Raw genomic sequence first — 21,278 nt, 5'->3', positions numbered from 1 at the left:
AGCTGAACTAGTTCCTGAGTGGTTCTGGCAGGGGAGACACAGGACAGCATGTTGTCTCCAACTGCTTATTGGCTCCTGACCATGTGGGCTGGTAGAAGAACAGGTGACTTAGGCTAGCCCTGAGGATAAGCTCAGCCATGGTTTCCACAGGTATCAGGGATCCCAAGATGGCCAGGCTCCAGTGGGTGAAGCCACAGGCCTCAAACCTGCACACAGTGTCCCCAAGGTTGGGACAAGCACCTCCACCTCTATCCTGTGCACAGATTGCACAGGCTGATGACCACTGGGTATCCACCGGGCTTCCAGCCCCTCCCACCCTCCATAGCCAGCCATGCCCGCCACCTGGATAGGAGGGAACAAGGGAACAGGCAGCTGTTGCTGGGGGAGTGGCCGTGGCCTCTCCTGGGCTGACCACGTGGCACAGACCCTTGTCCAGTTTGTGATCGGTGCTTCCTGTCACCACTAAGCACAGACTACCACAGAGCAGTAGCCTCAGGCCAGGAATGGACTCCATGTGCGCCTTAGGAACACTGGCCCCCGCTCCCAGAGGGTGAGGGACTGGGGCCTTCGCAGACTGACCAAAGCCTGCAGAAGCACCCAGTGGTGACCTTTTCCTTACAAGTGGTTGGCCCTTTAGAACCCTTCCTCCCATTTGAAGTTCCCTTCTGTCATCCCCCTTTAAGAGCTAAGCAAGTTTCACTGCATGGCTGGGCCACACTCTGTCCCTGCCTCTCTGGTTATGAGAGAAATGTGTTTTCCAGGAAAATTTTCTGTTGCTGCAGAATCAGGGAGAGGGCAGCCTGGAGCCAGCCTGTGGCCCCTTGAGTCCCCTGTCCACACAGGTGGGAGCGCTGGTGCTAGGCTTTGCTGGAGGCTGTCACGGGACTCCAGACAGCTGGACCTCGGGGCTCCCTCCTGCCCGCCCAGGAGAAAGGGCCTGGCTAATGGCAACGGCAGTAAATAGTTCTCGTTTCTCAAGCAGGCCTGGCAGTGGGTGTCTACCATCAAGTCTCCTCACCACGCCAAGACATGGAGGTAGGTCTCCCACAGGAAGGGAGGACAGAGCTCAGGCAGGGGCAGGGCAGTGCTGCTCTGGAGAGCGAGCTAGTCCTGCAGTGGCTTGTCCTTGGCATGGCCCCACAGAGTGACGAGACACCTCCACTGAGGGGCCCAGGTAGCGTGGGAGTGTGTGGCATGCACGTGGGCCCCCCTTCCTCCCGGCTTGTGTGTGAAATTTTGCACAAGTGTAGAAAGAGGGAACCTGTGAAGTCAGCAGAGCCAGCACAGCTCTTGCAGGCAGGGCTTGGGCCTAGGTGTCAGGTGTGGCAGGATGGGGCTGGACACTAGTGTCCGCTGCAGACGTCCTGCCAGCACTTCAGAGCCCCAGCCTCTGCCTGCAGGTGGACAATGTGTGTAGGGCGGGAGTGGGTGAGGGGCTATGAACTTTCTACCATAGCCCCCACTCTGTTAGCCTCTGTCCCATCACCAGCTGGGATTTCAAGACAGGCTTGGGCCACCACAATTCACCTGTGGGTCCTAACTCGGCTGAATAGGTCATGAATTTTAGAGACAGAGTCCAGCTCAGGCCCCACTGTAGTCACCGGTGTGACCTTGGGCAAATAGCCTATGCTGCCTGGTTCGTGTCGGCCCACGCACCAAAGGGTCTTAGGTTCGACTCCCAGTCAAGGACACGTTACCTGGGTTGTAGGTTCAATCCTCAGCCCTGATTGGTGTACGGGTGGGAGGCAACCAATCGATGTGTCTCTCTTATGTAGATGTTTCTATCAGTCTCTCTCCCTCTCCCTCCCTCCCCTCTCTCTAAAAATCAATGGGGGGGAGAAAAAAATGACTTATGTGCCTTAGTTTCCTCATCTGTTAAATGGGGCTGGTGTTGGTCTCTCCAACTCACCTGGGGTGGGAAGTCCAGCCTGCTGGATTATCTAGTGCCCAGGTAAGGGGCCCTGGTGAAGAGAGCACTGCCCACTGTCTGTCCTATCCACCCTCATGTGACAAATTTGAGATCATTGGAGCCCTAAAGGGTGGCCAGTCATTTACGTCACTCTAGATTTAATTCACAGTTTGTATTGACTACTTGCAGTTTGTTGAGAGCAGCAGGAGGGGCAGATTAAGGCCTAGAACTTTCTCCCACTGGTGGTCCTGTGGCCTAGGGCAAGACTACAACCTCTCGGAGACCCAGTTTGTTCATTTGGAGACTAAGGGCACAGCATCACCTAATGGGCTATTGGAGGTGTGAGGTCTCCATAGGGCTGGGGGTCACCAAATCAGCGTGGGGTGAGGCACGATACAGGGGGGCAAGGAGGGGGCTGCTGGCTGAGCCCCTGCTGTGTCCAACAGAAGAACAGAAATGGGGCCCTTGTTCAGGTCACCCCTGACTCCTAGGCCATGTTTACATACCTTTCTGCCCGGCCCAAGGTCTTCTCATTGGTTCCATCATTCTCTGAGAATGCTGAGGAGGGACCCTGCCCATGTGTGTGGGGGCAGGTTTAGACTGGGTAGACTCCATTTGCCACCCTGTCACTGAAGGTTTGTTGGTGTGACTGTACCCAAAGAAGGACCTTCTTTCCTGGCTCCATGGTAGAAGATCCTTTTTAAAAACTGTGGGACTATATAAATAACAAAACTTGCCACCATTTAACCATTTTCAAGTGCACGGGTCAGTGACATTAGTCCATTCACATTGTTGTGGAACAAACCACCCATCTCCAGAACGTTTCCATCGTCCCAAACTGAGACTCTACCCATCAAACGCCAAGTCCGTGTGTTCCTCCCAGCCCCCCCACCCGCTGCTCTCTGACTGACGACTCCGGTGCCTCCTGTGATTGGAGTCCTACAGTATTTGGCTTTTGTGACTGGCATATTTCACTTACCGTAATGCCTTCAAGATTTGTATAAAGATGTCAGTACTTAGTTTTCTCTGAGGCTGAGTAACATTTCATTGTCACTGTATATTTCGTTTGCCCATTCATCCATGGATGGACCCCTGGTTTGCTTCCGCCTCTCGCTGTTGTGAGTGATGCAGCTTGAACATCAGCACACGAATACCTGTGCAGGCCCCTGCTTGCAGTTCTTTTGTGTCTTCTGGGTTCAGTTCACCCAACGGCACATACCTTGGTTGCAGGTTCGCCCCCGTCCAGGCAAGAACAGGAGGCAACCAGTGGATGTGTCTCTCACATCAGTGTTTATCTCTCTCTCTCCTTCTCCCTTCCCCTCTCTCTGAAAAGCAATGGAAAAAATACCCTCAGGTGAGGATTAAAAAATAATAATAAAAGACTTTCTGGATTGTGTGATAGTCATGTTTAATTTTTTGAGGAACCACCGTCCTATTTTACATTCCTACCAGGCATGCATTGGGTTTCGGTTTCTCCCGTGTCTTCCTGACTAGAGCAGGAGAGAATTGCAGAGCAGAAGTGTCGGGGCCGCGGGAGTCTGGCAGGACCAGATTCAGACTCCATGGGCCTGGGAGTGGGAAAGGCAGGGGCCAGGAGCACTCTGTGGAGTTAGTGACAGGTGTCTAGCAGACCGTCTAGGCAGGTGCAGAGAGGAGTGGGCATTCCCTGCCCTCAGGAGGCATGGAGACCAAGACCACTGGCTTAAGTGCTAAGCAAAGGTGTGGCACCTTCACAGTGCACTTGTCCCTGCAGTGGTCTCAGTGTGAACCCCTAATTGGGGCCAGGTCGCAGCCCTGGGATTTCCCTTATGGCCACTTCAGCTTCTGCTGGGCTCATCATGGTCTGAGGCCAACCATGGGACTAATTGGGCCTTATGGTGGCCACAGACACCTGCTCATAGAGCACTACCTCCTGCAGCCTCCCAGCCCCTCCGAGGGTGGGTGTTCATTCCTCAATCCCTTGGGCAGTCAGGAGGCAGCTGTATCTGTGCTCAGGTGTGTCACTTGCTTTCCTTCACTGGTAGCCTGAGGCTGTGCATGCATGGGCACCAGGTGCCGGGCGCCTCGATGTCCTTTCTGCCTGTCTTTGCCTGTGATCCTCGAACAGCTTGGGCTAGAGGAGGCTGGGAGTGCATTTCAAGCCCAGGCTGGGAGTGCCTGTCAAGCCCTTGAGACCTCCGGAATCCCTGCCCAAGGTCATTTGTGCCTCTGGAGGCCCCTGGGTCTTGGGCTGTAATGGGCTTAGTGCCCCTCCCCTGCACATGGGGCTCTGGTCTGCAGGCAGAGTGTTATTCGTGGCTCAGCTGTTACTACCTGTGGGCCTGAAGCCTCCATGTCCCCATTTCCTCATTCCCACCAGGATCAGTGTCATCTTGGGGACAATACCAGGCCTTTGTGTCCAAGGCCCTTGCTCAGCAGCAGAACCCCAGACACACACAGGGCCACAGTGGTGCCCCAGAGTGCTGGAGGCCCCTGCCCTGGCCAGCCCTCCAGGCAGCGTGGGCCAAGTTCTTACCCTTGTGAGGTTTGAAGTGTGTGTCCACTGTCAGTCCTGGTGCCTGGGATGGGGCATGCAGAGGGCCCCAGTGGTCACACCCAGTGGCAGCAGGTATAGGGTTCCCCCCGACTGTCAGCCCTTGCTCCTGAGGCAGTGACATGGGGCTGGGTGGGCACCTATGGCACAGTCTGGGACCTTGGTCCTGAAAGGGCATGTGTCTTCAGATAACTAGCAGGACCCTGTGCGCCCCTCAGGAGTGTTGGGAGGGCTGAGCTGGGGCAGGCCCAGTTCCAGCTGTGCCAGGTGGAGGAGTCACCAAAGCAGGGACCCACTCTGAGCTCCCAGCAGCTGGGCCGCCAGGAGCCTAAGGCAGGCCTTGGCCATGGACTTTGCCCACCTGAAGCTTGAGCAGACAGAGGTGTCCAGGTGGGAACCTCAATGTGACTGTGTGTGGCTGGGGGAGGTATAATGGAGGCCGTCCTCTGTGGAGGGTGACCCTGTGCTGAGGTACCTTGGTCTTGCCCGTGGGCACCCTGAGGCGTTTGGTGCTCCACAGACAGGGCCCAGGGTGCCCTGCTCTCTAGGCCTGGCTGTGCTAAGGGGTGTCCCCTGACAGGCAGAGGGACCCAGCCACAGCCCTCCTCCCTCAAGCTACCCTTTTTAGAATCTCCTGCATCTCCAGGAGGCTCCCTCCTGTGTGAGTCAAGCCCTTTCCATCTGGAGCCTGTCAGCTGACGGTACCCACCCTCCCCTGAGCTTCCTTCCCCCTTGTGCCCAGTGAGTCACTGCCCCCACCTTGCACCACGTGCCCTGACCTGCAGCACTCAGAGCCCGTGAATCTGGGGCCCTACTTCCTTCCTCCGATGCTGCCCCCTCTGCTTCAGGACACCACTGGCCCCACCCCTGACAGACAGCCCCGCTCTGCGGGGTGCCCACAGCCAGGAGAGCTCTGTTCTACCTCCGCCCATCCACAAGGTGTCTCCCGCCTCGTGCCCAGTGGTTCCCATTACACTGTCGTTGTCTCCAGAGCAGGGTAGCAGACCCAGACCCTACATCATCCTCCCTGTGACACCCTCACCAGGGTCTGGGAAGCAAGGCACCTGAACTCCTGGGCACAGAACACACTTTGCCTCTAGTACAAGGCGTGCGCACCGGCTGTTCCTGTGTCCAGGCTGGTGTGGGGCCGAGCCCACTGCTTCCTTGTCTACGTGTGGTGTGGGTGCCTGAGTGGTAGAAAGATGGGCCAGGAGCCTCCGACCCACCCACCATCTCAGAGCCTGTCCGAGCCAGTGTTCGGCAGGGCTGACTCACAGGACAGGCCTGGGCAGTCAGCACGTCCCACCCTTCACCCAGGCCGGGCCCTGTCACAGTGCGGAGGGCTGGGGCTTGCTCTGCCCTGCTCCACTGGCCACCTCCCCCTGCTTGTCCTGTCCAGTCCGTTCCTCTCACTGATGCCGAGGCAGCCTCCCCCAACCAGCGCTCTCCTTCCCAGGCAAGCTGGGCTCTGGAGAGCAGATGCACCCGACTCTTCCTTGTGTGGACAGTGCTGGTTCCAGGTTATTTGAGATGCTTTCATCAGGCTAAGGGAATTCCCTTCTGTTCCTGCTTAAGGAGAGTTTTGGTCATGACTGTAATTTTAGCACGTGCTCCGTACTCACCTGTTGAGAGCTGTAACTGTTGATGTGAAGAATCGCCTGGATGGATTGTCTCATATTAAGCCATCCTTGCATTCCTGGAGTAACCTGGCTTCTCGTATGTTTGTATGATTTTGGTATTGGGATTATGTTGGCCTCACAGGATGAATTGGGGGTGGCATTTCTTTACTATTGTCTAGAAGAGTTTGCAAAAAGTTGGATAATTTGTTCTTTTAAAATTTGGTAGAAATAGCTTGGCATTTTCTTAGTAGGAATCCTCCTACACCACCCCCCATACACACTTTTTAAAATGTCAAACCCACAAAGTGGTTGAAATAGTAGAGCCTTAGGTGCCGGGAGGTGGCCTGACTGGGCGGTGGGCGCACAGTGCAGTATAGGTCATGCATCATAGAGATGCGCACCTGAAACGTGCATCGTCCTGCCAACCCACGGCATCCAGTAGACTTAATTTAGAAAGGACACCTTAGACCTCTCACTGGGTGCACTAAGGTCAGCTTTGGCCATCCTGACGCACGCGCCTATTTGTGTAGCTCTTGCTCCCTGCACATCTGGGTATATCTGGGTTTATACGTACTTGTGCCTTTTTTTCCTTTTCTGCAGAACTATTTGAAATTAGGCTGCAGGCGTTCCACAATACTTTAATACTTGTAGGAAGATTACTACTACCTTTGACTTCTTTTAAGGTTATAAGGCTACTTATGTTTTTATATTTGACTCTCTCTCTCTCTCTCTCTATCCCTCTCTCTCTCTGCCTCCTTGTGCCCCCTGCCCATGGTTGTCAAGAGCAGGTGAGTCCATTCTGGCTGTTTCCCTTCTCGAGTGGCCTCCTCTTGTTCCCTCATGGCTGGGCTGGGAGTCCCTGGGATGGGCCCCCTTGTGTGGGGTGCTGTGCTCTGGACTCTAGGAGGCAGGATATGCGTGTTGTGCAGTGAGAGAACAAAAGCTAAAGACGTTCCTCAGGTTACCTGTCAGGGCCATGCATTTTCTACATGGCAGAGCCTGTGGCAGGCTGGGAGGCCTGTCTCCTGATGCTGACAGCAGCTTGCTAAATCCCTGTGGGCACCCCACCCCAGCTTCTCTCAGACCCTATGTCTGGGGTCTATCAGTGGTGGGCAAACAGCAGGCATGGGTGCCCCTGATAACTGGGAGGTTTCGGCTAAGGAAGGATCTTGTGCCGCAGTTTGCTGATCTGCAGAGGGTGTCTAACTGTGGCACCCACCTCAACGTTGTTGGGGCTAAAGTTAGTGAATGCCTGCTAGGCCCCAAACTCCACATTAAGCCTGGGCCCCTCTTCTCCGACCCCAACCACAGAAGCACTTGATGATCAAGAGGGACCCCCAGAAGGGCCTGGGGATCCCTGGTTCTGGAAAGGTCTGTTTTTTCCAGCCCCCAGGACCAGTGGTCATTGCTGAGGTGACTGCTCTCCCAGCTAGTTCATCAGTCAGGTGGTTGTGCCCCCCAGGAGAGCTGTGCTGGGTCAGCAAGTTCCACGGGGCATGAGAAAGTGGGTGGACACAGCAGTTAATTTGGGCATCGAATGGCCTCTGTGTGAAGTGTGCTGTTTAGTCTCTTGAGTTTCTCTGTCTGCAGAAAAATAGTTTATGTTCAAAGAGGACGTGAGGCCACCATTCCCTAGCCCCCTGTGTTTGTTCAGGCTGGTGCCTGTGCCTGGGAGGGGTGGGTGTCAGCCCCTCCTCCCTGTTCCAAGGTTCTGTGGAGCCAGCCATGTGGGGCCATGTGGGAGAAAGCCAGAGGATTTGCTTGGGACCCTGGGAGGAGGGGTGTTGTGGGGCGTGGAGCCAGCCACAAGCTGTGGGGTCAGCAGGTTGAGCTTGGAGGGTGTACCAGGGTTGCCCCCAGTGGTCGTCAGACCAGACTCTCCTTACCCCCAACAAGCAGGTAACTGGTGGTCTTGTCGCTTTGGAGACATTTGAGCAGCAGCCTCTGGGGAGGTCCAGGGCCTCCCAGGCTGACTCCACACCTCCTGTGAGAAAATCGGGTTAGAGCAGGCACATAAAGGGCTTTTGATCCTTTTGTCTTTTTGTTTTGTAATACATGTTTGGTTATATAAAATTGGAAAAATACAAAACAAAAGCAGAGCTCTGGGGCTCCAGGCCCAGGAGCAAGTCCCCTCTGAAGATGTCTGGCATGTGCTGTGTTTCTGCCCAGTTCATGAGTTTCCAAGAACGGGGTCGGTTTGGACACGAGCTCAATGTGCTTTTGCTCATTGTGCACATGTGAGTGTGCTCCTGTGTCGCTGCACGGTCCCAGAGCGCTGTGTGTCCAGGTTGCCATGGAGTCGCTGGGCGGAATGGTCGGGTCGTGCGCCCCTGAGCTGCTGAGCGCCCGGCTGGGACAGTGTCCACAAGCTGCGTCGTGCTGCGTGGGCCTCCAGGGCTCAGTCCTCACTGCAAATAGGCCATGTCTGTGGCACAGAGACCCAGAGGTCAAGCCGGTAGGGGGCTCCATGCTCTGGCAGGCCCAAAACTGCCTGGGGCCTCACGCATAGGTTCCCACCTCCTTCCTTGAGCCCTGGAGGCCATGGCCAGTCTGCAGCTATAGGCTGTGAGGATGTGGCCTGGAAGCAGGAGTGAGCCTGAGCAGTCTTGGCCCAGGATTCAAGCTGATGACAAGCAGAAGCCAGGGCTCCAGAGGCAGGTCTTTGCCAAGTCAACAAGCACAAGACCCCACCCAGGGAAGCAGCATGGCACAGCCCCTTCCTTTTACCCTGAGCAGGAAGTGTGTTCAGATGGAAGTGAAGTCTCTTTCCAGGTCTCAGGAGCCAGAAAGTGCCAGGCAGGCAGGTGTGAAATATGAGTGGGCAGCCATTGTGCACAGGTGAGCAGTGCTGTGAGGCCCTCCAGGCCTGGCTGGGTTCACCTCCTGAACAGTGCCCACTTAGCCCAGAGCAGGAGGCAGGAGCTTGGTTGAGTCAGAGGGCAGAGAAGGGGGTGTGAGGAGGTCTTCTCACTCTCAACTGCTCTTGGAAGTCCCTGGCAGAGCACCACTTCTGGCACTGGGTGGGAAGTGCAGGTCTTGGGCTGAGCCTCGCCGCGGTAGGTGTGAGGACAGCAGGCAGGTCTCCAGGAAGCCATCAGCAAGGCCTTTGCTCATTTGGAGAGGATGTCACCATGCACACAGCTGGGAAATGAAGTGGATCTCTGGAGAAGGTGGCTTCACCTGTACCGTCCTGGGCAGAGCATCCGAAGCAACAGATCCTAGATGCTCCACTGAGATGCTCTTGCAGGACAGGGTCACCCCTGGTCAAGAATGGAAAGTGACCAGCACACAGCTTGGAGCCAGGAGGGTGGACCTGGCAGGAGGCCCACCAGGGCCAGGCTGTAGCCATGTCCAAATGCTCTGCCCCTAATGGCATCCAGCCCTGGTCTTCCCTTCCATCTGTGTCTCTGCAGGGGTGTGGCCTGTACAGCACCCACAGTGCATGTCAATCTAATGGTTAAGTCACCCCCTGCCCATGCATCTCCTGGGGGCCTTGTGAAGGTCTGATGGGATCATGAAGGTCTGGGGGGGTTGGGGGGGGGGAAACTTGGGCTTCTCACAAACATGGAGCCCCACTTCCTGGTCACTTGCCCTAAGGAGAAAAGCGGGGCTTCAGGCCCCTGGAATACACTCAAAGGGGTCAGCTGCCTTGGGGACCCTTCTGCCGCACCCGGAGGAGCAGGGGCCCAGGTGGTGCCTGGAGTCTGTGAGGGAGCCAGAGGGGTGGTTGCCTGCTGTTTTCCTAAAATTCTGTAACCTTACTTGTAAATCAAGGGAAGGTTTTCATCTGCCTGCAGATCCATAGATATTGTCAGGGGACAGGGAAGAGGGCTGCTGAGGTAGTTCCTAAGCCTAAACTAATAAAATTTGTTTTTCAAAAACTTTGAATTTGTTTTTAAGATTTTTTTTTTTTGGAGAGGTGGAGAGAGAAACCTGGATGTCTGAGCGAAATATCAATCAGCCGCCTCCTGCACACCCCCTACTGGGAATTGTTCCCACAACCTGGCCATGTTTCCTGACCAGGAATCAAACGAGCAACCTTTTGGTACCTGGGATGACACCCAGGCCACTGAGCCGCACCGGCCAGGGCAGTAACTTGGAATTCTGAAACAAGGACAGAAATCTTGTTTTTCCCATGTTTACTAACAATGTCCTTTCCTTCCTCGAACTACAAGCCCTTTCCTTTCACCTAGATGAAGTGCAGTCTGTGTCTGGTGCCTCTCCCTCTTCACCCTCTGCTTTTTCAGGGGTTTTTCAGGAACCCCTCCCCCCACTGCTTTGTACCAGGCCTGCTCCTCTCTCTCCTTCAGATCTCAGCTCAGATATCACACCTCAGAGGCCCTGCCTGACCCTGAATCCTGACCTCTTCCTCCTGGCACTTACTTATCTGGGTGTTTCCTGTCCACATCTCCTGCCTTTCCAGATGCTGCAGGAGAGCAGGGCTGTACCTTTCCTTATACAGCCAGCACTCCTGTGAAGGAGGAGGGGGTGAGTCGGACTGCAGGGGACCGCGGACCCCAAGGCAGGAGCTGAGCCCTGAGGCAGAGAGGTGAGGTCAGGCTCAGTTTTCTGTATCTGCCCAGGGCTCCTTGCCTCTGCCCAGCCTCCATGGCTCAGTTACCTCTTAGCTTTCCCCACTTGCCCCCCACCCTGCCAAGGATGGAGCGCAAAGCTCCCTGCTGTATCTGGCAGAATTCTCCCAGAGGTTGGCAGTGTGTATTGCTGGTGGGGCAGGGCTCCTGGGCCACTGCTAGAGCCGCCCAGTGAGAACACAGACTTAAAACCTTAGGTCTGGCGATGCCCTGACAGTGATGTTTGGACCCACAAACAAAACATATTCCTTGTCCACTAGGATTTTAAATGATTGTGGGCTGCACAAATCCAGTGCACACAAGAATGCAGAGCAGCCAAAGCCAGAGAGAGCTTTAAGCCAGGCACAGTCACGCAGAGTGCGGCACGGCCAGCGTCCCGGGGGCTGTCGAGTGGCTGCAGCTCCTGCAGATGGGAGCTATTTCACCGCATTAAAGTCCCATATTTTATCTTTGAACTCCTTATACATTTTGCACCCTGTGCCATTACCCATCTAGGCTTTTCTGTAAAATGAATGAAACCTTTCTCGGTCTGGCCCTGCCCACAGCTTGAACCACCACTGCTCCCTTCTCCAGTCACAAAAGGCTGTGTCCCCACATCTCCCGGATGTTCCCCTAACCCTGCTCATTCGGGAGTGGTGCCTGCAGCCCTCTCTCCATTCCTCACCTTCTACTGTTCTTGTTGGTCCCAGCCCAGAGCCCTTAAAAACTGGGTACCTAAGAGCCATACCCACCTAGAAGCCAGCTCATCCTCTGGGAAGTGGAGAAATGCCTGCCACTCAGCTGTGCCTGGCACCCAGGAACCTGAACGGCCATGGATGCTATCACTGCTGTGAGAGGCTCAGGGCACTGCCTGTTGATGTCCTTTGCTGACCATTGATGGCATGCCTTGGGGCCTTCTGAGCGCTAGGGCCTGCTTCCTCCATTTCCCTCCACCTGACCATGGTCATTCCCACTGTGAATCCTCCCAGTTCCCTGGTGACAGCCACCCAGCCCACTGAGTTTTGTGTCCAGCGTCAGTGTCGGAGGCAGAGGGGCTGAGAGCATGACACCCCTTCCCTGTGCTTAGTAGTCCAGTCCCAGGTGGCTGCACAGGCCCCATGTGCACCCTCACCCAAGGTTAGCCACCCCCTGAGGCCAACACACCCTTGCCCCTGCCTAGTGCACTGTGGGCAGTGGAGGAGCCATCTCAGTAGAATTTCCTTGCTTGTGCAGGCCAGGGGACATGGGTCATCTCAACACCTGTCAGGGCACTGCCTGGGCTGGAGTATGTAGGCCTACCTCCCAAGAGCAGCCAGTCTGTTACGGTAAGAGGGAAGGGAACAAAGACCGTGGGGATGGCACAGGTGGATGAGCACAGAGCTGCAGAGGAGGTTCCTCTGGGGGGGCCTCCTGCTGCATCCTGCTGCTGCCAGCGGACTGTGTGCTGACGGCTTCGAGGGGAGAGATGTGGGTGGGCTTCCACATCACCCCTCCAGTCCCAGTGTGTGCCACGTGAGCCTGCTCCATGTCTGTAGGCAGGACAGGCTGGGCTGCACTCTGGGCCGTTCCTGGGCCTAGCCCAGTGCACAGTGGGCAGTAGTGCTCCACAGAGACCTGCCCTGAAGGTCCAGGTACCGTGGCACCCACTTAGGCCAGGACGTGGTTTAGGACTGCGCTCAGAAAGTGGCAGAAGCTCTTCACCCTGAAAGTAGAATATTCCAGCCAAGTCACTAAACAAGGTCTCTGGCCCCGTGCACTAGGATTGGCAGCAGTGGGAGCCCTGGGGGTGGGGGTGAGGTGGCCCTGTTTGCACCCCCGGGGCCCTGCTGGATGAGATGGAAGCAACAACCAGCCAATGCTTTGGCTTGGGACAAACTATGGTGCCTGCCTGGAGAGGCCACTCAATAGCCAGCTCAGTAATGCATGATTAGTTCACAGGCCACAGGGGAGCCCCAACTGACCCAGAAAACTGGCCACCCTCACAGTCCCCAAAGGATGTCCACAGGGGTCCTCCACCCCTGTGTGGACCCTCTGTCTATTTCGGCAGGGCAGAATGGGAAGGTAGAGGGGGACGAAGGAAGGGCTGAAGAGAGCCAGAGCTGGCAGGCACCAGAGGTGGGAGGTGGCATTGCAGGAGAGTGAGCATGAGAGCGGAAGTAGGGGAACCCTCCCAATTTGGGGAACCAAGACTCCTGTTTCAGCGAGAAGGCTGGGCCCACCTGCAAAGCCAGCTGGAGCCTCTCACGTTGCCATAGAGTATCTTGGTTTTGTTTGTACAAGTTTTAAAAATTTCTTCTCACAGTGTTTGGGACATGGAAAGAACTCGTACAGTGACCTGAGAGACAGCCTCGGGGCCTGTGCCCTTGCTGCCTGCGCAGGGCTGAGAAGGGCCGGTGCTGTGGAAGCCGCCGGGACTTGTGCCACCCGCCTCCCCACCCGAACACGCAGGCTCACCGCCGACGTGAACGTTAAATGTTTGTCACCTGCACGCTATTTAATTTCCTGAATTTTGGTTGTTCCTGCAACACCTAGTCATCCAATTTACCCAAGTGGTGCGAGTAGCTGTGGTTGGTTCATTTTCACTGCTGTGCGGGCCCCGTGGAAGGCTGTGCCGTTGGTGCCACCGCGAAGGCACGGGGGCTGCCACCGGCACTGCGCTGCCGACAGCCCGTCCGCGTCGCCCGGCGCACACCGCACAAGGCTCCCTGGACGCCCGCCTTCCGCTTCCCAGGGAACGCAGCCGTGACAGCTGCCCCGTTCCTGCCCCAGGCCGCTGCCCTTCTGTGTTGCCGCTTCTGTGGATATCACCTTGACCGTTTCCTCCGTGGCTAAGGAGTGGGTCATGTCTCCATATGTTTTTTAGCCAGTTTTCTTTTTTCAGTTAAAATAATGTATACACATACTTAAAGACAAATAGTTTCAGGAGGCTTATTCTAAAAGCCAACAGATCTGCTGCCCTTCTCGTTCTTCCTGCAGGTCCCGTCTGCCTGAGTAACCAGTGCTGTTTCTTGATGTGTTGATTTAAACGTTACCTGTTGACTGTACTGGTAGATGAGGGTTGTTTCCAGTGCCCTTACCCCACCTTTCCATACCCATCCAAGCAGGAAAGCTCCAGTTGTTACTAAGCCGACAATCACTTGGCATCGTAATGTCTCGAAAACCATTGTTTGCTTCTGAGCCCAGGATCAAGGACTGCCCTATTTTTCCCCCACTTTGTTTTCTATCCTCATACTTAATTTTTTTCAAGTGATTCCAGAGACCTGCCATGTGCCTACCTTCATTCTCATCCACAAACGCGGTCGTGTGTGAGGTGGTCTGTCCCCCTTTTTCCTGGAAACCCGAGCCCTCTGCTCCTGGCAGGCCCAGCAGGAGGCGCAGGGGCGGCCGGCTGATCTCCCCGCTCCTGGCTCTCACTTTTGTCTCGTTTACTAAATGAGATACAGTATCTTCCTAAAGCAAGATTCCTGGGAAGTAAATTTCCTAAGCCCTTCTTTACGGGTCAAAAAATGTCTTTACTCTCCCATCACACTTGATTGGTAGCTTGAAAGGTATGAAGTCCGGGTCATTTCTCCTCAGGATTTTGAAGCCATCGCTCATTGATTTTTTAGCATTTGGTGTTACTGTAGAGAAGTTGAGTCCCATTCCGGCCACCGGTCCTCCTTGTCCCCTTGTGTGTTCTTTACTGCACTCTCTGTAATCTTGGGTCTGATCCCACATTCGTTGCTGGGCTCCTGTGAGCCCTCTCTCTAAATGGGTTATGTACTGCAATTCTTGCTGTTACTTTTACCATCCCTTTCTTTCCTTTCTCCCCTCTTTCTGGAAATATTATTGATTAGCACTTGGACCACCTGGATGGACAGATCCTGTGGTAGCATGTTAGGCAGAGAACCCCCTGTGTTGTGGGGGACCCCAGATGTCAGTGTAGGAGAAAATTTGCTCTGGGCAGAGGCCCTCCAGTTTCCCGTGGGTAGGAGTGGGGCGGGGGTTGGATTAGCCTGGTGGCAGGGGCTGGGGACAGCTTTGAATGGGCTCCCTGCCTAGTTTCTCATATGTCTGAGTTGTGAGCACCCCTAGGAAATGTGCACCAGGTCTCCTGGGCAGGAAACTGCCTGGATGTGGGGAGTCAGCCCCTAGGGGGGTTCTCTCCCACATCACACCATGCCCTCCACTCCTGGTCACTGCCCTCGCACCCCCTTTTGGCAGACAATAAACCAGAACGTAAACATCCAATGTGTCTTGAGATGTATCTAATGGGCAGAAAAGACAAGCGAGGGAGACAGGAGTCAGGGTTTTGGGCAGAGGACAACCCCTGTGGCTGGAGGGGTCTGCCAGTCACGGCAGCAGAGCGAGTGGCAGTCAGGGTGGACAAGGCAAGTGGAGGCAGGGGCCAAATGCGTGAGCGCCTTAGGAAGCCATCAGAGCACAGGTGTGCGTTCCCAACAAGGGCTCCCGAACTGTGCAGGCGGAGCAGCGCGGGGAAGTAGGTAGTGACCTGGGGCTGCTGGTCCCACAAGCAGGTTCCAGAGTCCACTTGGCCCCTTATCTCCACCGTAGGCCATGTCTGGTGGACTGAATCAGGGACCCAGGGCATGGCAGAATCCTGAGCAGGGAAGGGTGGCTCGTCCCATCCTAACACCCTTCCTAGTCACCCCAGCCGTGGGTGAGCCCCTGCTCCCATCCAGCCAGGCCAGCATCCAGGGATGCAGCAAGGAGCCAGGCTACCCGACTTGGCACCCATGTGGTACATAGGAGCTATGGGATCAGGGTGAGGCTCCGGGGGCTTGGTCACCCCGTCTTGCTCCACCAGAGAGCCCAAACAGGGATCAGACGCCCACATGCATCTCCTGCAACCTACCAGATATACTGGTGCAGATGGCAGCCCCTGTGGCCCTTCAGGGGCCCAGGCCCTCCAACACCCATACCCCTGGCAGGATTAGTCCAGCTGTCTCACCAGGCACGGTGCTCCTCCTGCTCTGGGGCTTCAGGTCAGCAGCATAGATGTAGCTGCCACATGATTCAGTGTGTGACACCGGGCAAGTCCTGTACCCTGTGAGCTATGAATCAAGGAACCTCAGGCAGGGAGGGCTCCCCTCAGGCCTGGCTCTCCAGGCACCCGCTATAGGTCACTGGGTGACTTTACCTTTCTGAGCTGACACCTGCACAATGGGAATGGTCATGGCCAAGGGTTTCTGGGAGGTTCAGCTTGGCCTCCCCAGGGTCACAGGCACCGTGCTGGTTAGCAGTCCTCTTCCAGTGCACGGGTCTGTGGGGTCTGGGGGCAGCTGGGCCCCACCAAGCCCACCCCTCAAGATGGGGGGCTGCAAGTGCTGACTGAAGACCTCAGGCCGAAGTAACTGCAGAGGGACTGCCAGCTGCCGACACAGACACAGGTGGGAGGGAGCTCCACTGTGCATGCCGGGTCCTGCCTTTACAGGTCACCTTTGGAGCCAGGTGGAGCCCGTGTGGCCTTAGCTGGGGACGTACCTTTTCAATTGATATGTCACATTCTGGTTTTCTGTGTCCAGAAAAAACAGTCACACTAGTCTGTTTCCTGGGAAAGGTGGGATGGGGTCTCTGTGTAGCCAGGCCTTGCTATGGGGCCTGGGTGCGGTCTAGGCTGGGCGTGGCAGCGGGCACAGTGGGTGCCAGCAGCTTGCACTTGGGGGCGTATGCCTGTGTTTCCAGGCATGTCCTGTCTGCTGCTCTACATCGGCCGGTCTGTCTGGGCCTCTTTAGAAGCAGTTGTCTTGGTCAGGATGTATAACTGTTTTATACTCGATCTCTATCTAGGAAGTTGGCCCTTGAGTGAATTGACCTCCCTGGTTCTGGCCACATCTAAGGACTTTCTCACTATTCAGAGTCCACCAAACCGGGGTCTGGCCACACGTGCGCCCCAGTGCTGAAGCCACCGGGAACTTCTAGGCAGCTGCTTCACCTCTCAGGGCTTCGTGTCCTCTCTTGGGGCCTGGAGGTGTGAGGTCACGGCCCTGAGACTCCTTCTGTCTTGGACCCCCTCCCCTCTCTCAGTCTTGGCCCTGCTTAGTGCACACACAGGAGCCAACTCCCTGCCCCAGGATGAGCTCAGAGATCAGTGTGAAGTCACAGCTGTGACAGGCCCAAGAGGGAGCCGTGTCTGCTGAACAGGCTGCCTGGGAGGGAGGTGAACTGGCTGCAGTCTAGAGGATGAGCCAGGCCAGCAGATGAAGTAGAGAGGGAAGAGGCACAGCCCATGCAAAGGCCCTGGGGTGTCTCCAGGAGCCAGCAAGAGGGCCAAGAGGAGGTCACAGTAGTCAAAGGACTAGGAGGGTGTAGGTGGGCCTTTGTTCTCCAAAGGGTGACAAGAGCCACTGAAGCATGCTCCACAGGAGCTGGGGGTTCAGATTTGGGCCATACGCTATTCCCTCTGAGGGGTTGGACCATGAAGTGCTGCAGAGGCCCTGTCCCCACTGTCTGCCAGAGCCGTCTGTGGGAGTGTGTGGATCTGCCCTGCCCTGCCCAGCCCTCGGCTGCACAGCACCAGCCGGTGGAGGCCACGGGGACTGTCGCTCCCTCAGCAGTCTGCACACAGCAGAACAGTCTTCCCCTCTGCCCCTGGAGCCATCAGCTAGGTGCCTCTCCTGCATGGGCCCTGCTGGGAGGGGAGGGATGCCAAATCCCCTAAGGACGGTGCTCAAGAACGGCTACCCCTGCAGTTTCCTGGATGTGCCCTCCTTTAGCGCGAGTCGCCTCCATTGGTGCCACACACACACACACATACACACACACACACACCCGCCTTTGTCCTGTTTGGTATTGCCGCCCCCTAGGGCCCCTGTACTCCTGGTCAGATCAGGGCAATACAGCGGTCGCCTCGGTGCCTCATGCCCCAAGGCTCTCCCAGAGGGCAGTGTGAGGGTGGTGGGTGAGTTGGGTGCTCTTATTTGGCCTTAGTGAGGAGGGGTTAGGGTGGGTGCACGTCCATATTGCCATCCAGGGAAGTGCCAGGGGTGGGGGAGGCCTAGTCTGGATCTTCTTCCCCCAAGAGTGGTGTGTGGGGCCCAGTTGGCTCCTACTGCCCACCCAGGCCCTGGTTCTGTTTGTCCTGGGCCCACCCCTCCACACACGGTCCGCCAGCTCTGCCAGCGCTGGAGGAGGGGCCTCCATGAATAGCTGGCAAAATCCACACACCAGGCCTGTCACAGGAGCATCTGGCAGCCGCCCCATCAAGCTGTCCTGTGCCATGGGGTCAAGCATAACATGTTCTGCAGGGGCATGAATCATGATTAGCACCTGTCACAGGGGAAGGGTGGGGTGCGGAGCCTTCCTTGAGTCATTTCTCCCATCATGCTGACGCTCCCTTGTGTACAGTGGGAGGTGGCATCGTGAGGGCCTCCCGGCTCTGTGGGACTGGGACAGCTCTTGGGAGACAGTACCAATTCCAAATTATAGCTCACCCCCGAGACCTGGGCTGGGGGTCTACTGGTACTGCTCCCCCCTGGGCCTCTCAGGAGCCTTGGCGTGGGTATGCCCAGTGGGAGGCTGGACCCAGGCCTGCCCCTGCAGCCAACTATGCGTGACTTCTGCTGAGTGGGTGGCACCAAGCCTTCCACTGCAAACAGCTCTTTAAACTACTGGGTCTAAGCAGCATGGGCTCTGGAGTCCCGTGGCTCCATCCCCAGCAGGGTCAAGCCAGGTCATCCCGGGGAACCTTGGCCTGTGGCAGGGCACCAAGGCTGGACCTGCTGCAGCCACAGGGGGCTGGGTTTCTCACTTAGGGCCGTTCTGAGATCTCGCCATACTGGTTTGTATCAGAGGTGAAGTCTAGACCCCAGGCAGTCAGACGTGGGGTTCCAGCCTTCTCCCCCCCACCCCACACCAGCCCCCATGTGTCCCACACCCTCACCTCTCCCACTCTCTCACTGCAGGAAATTCTACTACATCACCCTGCTGCGAGACCCTGTGTCCCGCTACCTGAGCGAGTGGCGGCACGTGCAGCGGGGAGCCACCTGGAAGACGTCCCTGCACATGTGTGACGGGCGCACGCCCACACCTGAGGAGCTGCCACCCTGTTACGAGGGCACAGACTGGTCAGGCTGCACGCTGCAGGAGTTCATGGACTGCCCCTACAACCTGGCCAACAACCGCCAGGTGCGCATGCTGGCCGACCTGAGTCTGGTGGGCTGCTACAACCTGTCCTTCATCCCCGAGGGCAAGCGCGCCCAGCTGCTACTGGAGAGCGCCAAGAAGAACCTGCGGGGCATGGCCTTCTTCGGCCTGACAGAGTTCCAGCGCAAGACGCAGTACCTGTTCGAGCGGACGTTCAACCTCAAGTTCATCCGGCCCTTCATGCAGTACAACAGCACCAGGGCAGGCGGCGTGGAGGTGAGCGAGGACACTGTGCGGCGTATCGAGGAGCTCAACGACCTGGACATGCAGCTCTACGACTACGCCAAGGACCTCTTCCAGCAGCGCTACCAGTACAAGCGGCAGCTGGAGCGTAGGGAGCAGCGCCTCAGAAGCCGCGAGGAGCGCCTGCTGCACCGGGCCAAAGAGGCGCTGCCACGGGAGGACACCGAGGAGCCGGGCCGGGTGCCCACGGAGGACTACATGAGCCACATCATCGAGAAGTGGTAGTGGTGGCCCTGGAGGAGGCCCCTGGGGCAGTCGGGAGAGGGGAGGTGACATCGGGTCGACAGCTCACAAGGGGCCGCCCAGTACTCGGATAGGAAGAGAGTCCCAGATCTGCTCACCAGAGGGTAGGTGCGTCCTGAACAAAGACCAGGGATGGGTAGCACTGGCCCGGTGGAGCTGGTTCTCACAGTTTCTCCCAGGCTCCAGGTCTGAGAAACCAACCTGTGTCGCCCACTGGCTCAGAGGAAAGCATGCTTGATGGATGCTACAGTCAAGCCCACACAAGACCAGGGCAGATGACATCCCTGTGCTCCCCTCTCACAGTCACAGCGGCTCAAAGTCTGAAGATAAGAGCTGAGAGTGGGGAGTGGCCCTGCCAGACCAGGAGTGTGTTCCATGCCCCTATGCACATGCCCCTCTCCTTGCACAGGCCAGTAGGGGATCCTCAGGCTCACACCATCCCAGCCCCAGCCCTGTATGAAGTCCCTCCATGAACAAAACAGTCCTGTGAGGTGTTGTCAGGGATGGAGCTCCACACTCGCCCATCTTCAGTGTCAGGGCCACCCATCTGCAGCCAGGAAGACTAGTCCACTGCTGGGAAGCTCCTCCCCTCTTTGCTTCCTGCTTTTGGTCAGGAGATCAGGGCATACCTGGCTCCTCCACCCTTCCGCAGTCATCACTGAGGAGGCTGTGAAGAATGCATCCAGGCGTGGGAAGGCTGCACACAAGCCGGCCTCTGGGGTGACCACCAGTCAGCCCAGCTCAGACAGCAAGGGGGATCATAACTGAGGGGCCCCCTGCCCTATTCTTCTTTCTGGCCTCAGGCACTTCTTAGTGGACGGCCCTGGCCCTAAGCCCATCACTTGCACATGTGTTCAGAACCCCTACCCCACCGCTCCCACCACCCCAGGTATGAGTTGAGCTAAGCCTCCCAGGCCGGAACATGCAGATCAGAGTTGCTGCCGTGAGCCACGGCTCAGGGCCATGTGGTTTTTGATGGCCAGGAACAGGAACTCAGGCTTTCAGATTCTCTGCTAGGGTTAGAAGAAATGGCTCTAGGCGGCTCCCTGATGCCCACATTTACAGCCCTCCCCACCCTGGGCTCTCCCTGCATTTCCCTGCCCCCTTCCCTGCCCCCAAAAGCTAGTCAGGCCCTGTTTCCGGCAGCCCTGAGGATTGGAGAAGCCGCATTCCAAGGCCGGGCACTGAGTGCAGTGCCTTATCCGAATGAGGCGCAAACTCTGGGCTCTGGGGTGCTGAGTGTGTGCCCCACACACATGCCCAAAGCCACAGGCCTACCTCAGGGAGGACAGCAGGGGCAGCACCTCACAGGCAGATCCCACCAGCGGTTCCCTGCCCCAGGTTCCTTCTGCCGCCCTCACTGTCCCCCCGGGGGTGAGGAGTGGGCGAGCAAGGAGCCTCCACAGCACAGGAAAAGCTCAGTTGGTGTCAAATGAGGTGGCTGCCCAGAAGGAAGCGGCTTTAGTCTTTGTCTGGCATCAGTCCTTTAAGCTTCGTACACTGGCTGCGTATCCTGTGTCCAAGGCAGAGCAGCCAGCCAGCAGGTCGGGTGGTTGTGCCGGCCCCAGGAGTGGGAGGCCGTGCTGAGGAGCAAGCACCTGGGTGATTTAGTTAGGGGCTCTTTTAAAGGGAAGTGAAGGGCAGTGTGGGGTGGGGGGTCTGCTCTGATGCTCAGCACTTGGGGCCGGTGTGCTCCAGGCAGGAGGGTGGACACGCTCACAAGAGCTTGGGAGGTGGCCGACTCCAGGCCTGAGTGCAGAGCAGCCTGTCTGCCCGGGCCTGGCTCAGGATGGCCTCCTCGCAGCCGGCTTCCCTGGCGTGAGCCTGAGCATAGGGCCTGTTCTGCATGTGTTGGAGTGTTTGATGTATGGCCTGTTCCAATTCATGTGGAAATGCGGGTCTCTTCTCAGTCTTTTTGCTGCGCCTGGAAAGCAGCCCTGTCTTGGGCCATGCCCGGGCTGAGGGCCCAGAGCTGGTGCCAGCTGCATCCCCACAGCCCCTCTGGTCTCCAGGGC

General features: G+C 56.9%; 1 protein-coding gene across 1 annotated transcript in view; it reads left to right on the top strand.

Annotated features, from left to right (window-relative positions):
• The window catches only part of HS6ST1 (heparan sulfate 6-O-sulfotransferase 1), a 37,795-nt gene extending 17,433 nt beyond the window's left edge, over positions 1–20,362 (top strand). Inside the window, exon 2 of the mRNA XM_087819949.1 lies at positions 18,537–20,362. Within this exon, the coding sequence (XP_087676075.1) occupies positions 18,537–19,245 (709 nt within the window). The 3' untranslated portion in view covers positions 19,246–20,362. The remainder of the gene's footprint in view (positions 1–18,536) is intronic.
• The last annotated feature ends 916 nt before the right edge of the window (positions 20,363–21,278 follow it).

The sequence above is a fragment of the Miniopterus natalensis genome, chromosome 8 (assembly GCF_054644295.1).
Source record: "Miniopterus natalensis isolate mMinNat1 chromosome 8, mMinNat1.hap1, whole genome shotgun sequence".
In the NCBI taxonomy this organism is placed as follows: domain Eukaryota; kingdom Metazoa; phylum Chordata; class Mammalia; order Chiroptera; family Miniopteridae; genus Miniopterus; species Miniopterus natalensis.
Note: the sequence above shows the minus strand (reverse complement) of the source record. Positions and strands in the feature narration are given on the sequence as shown.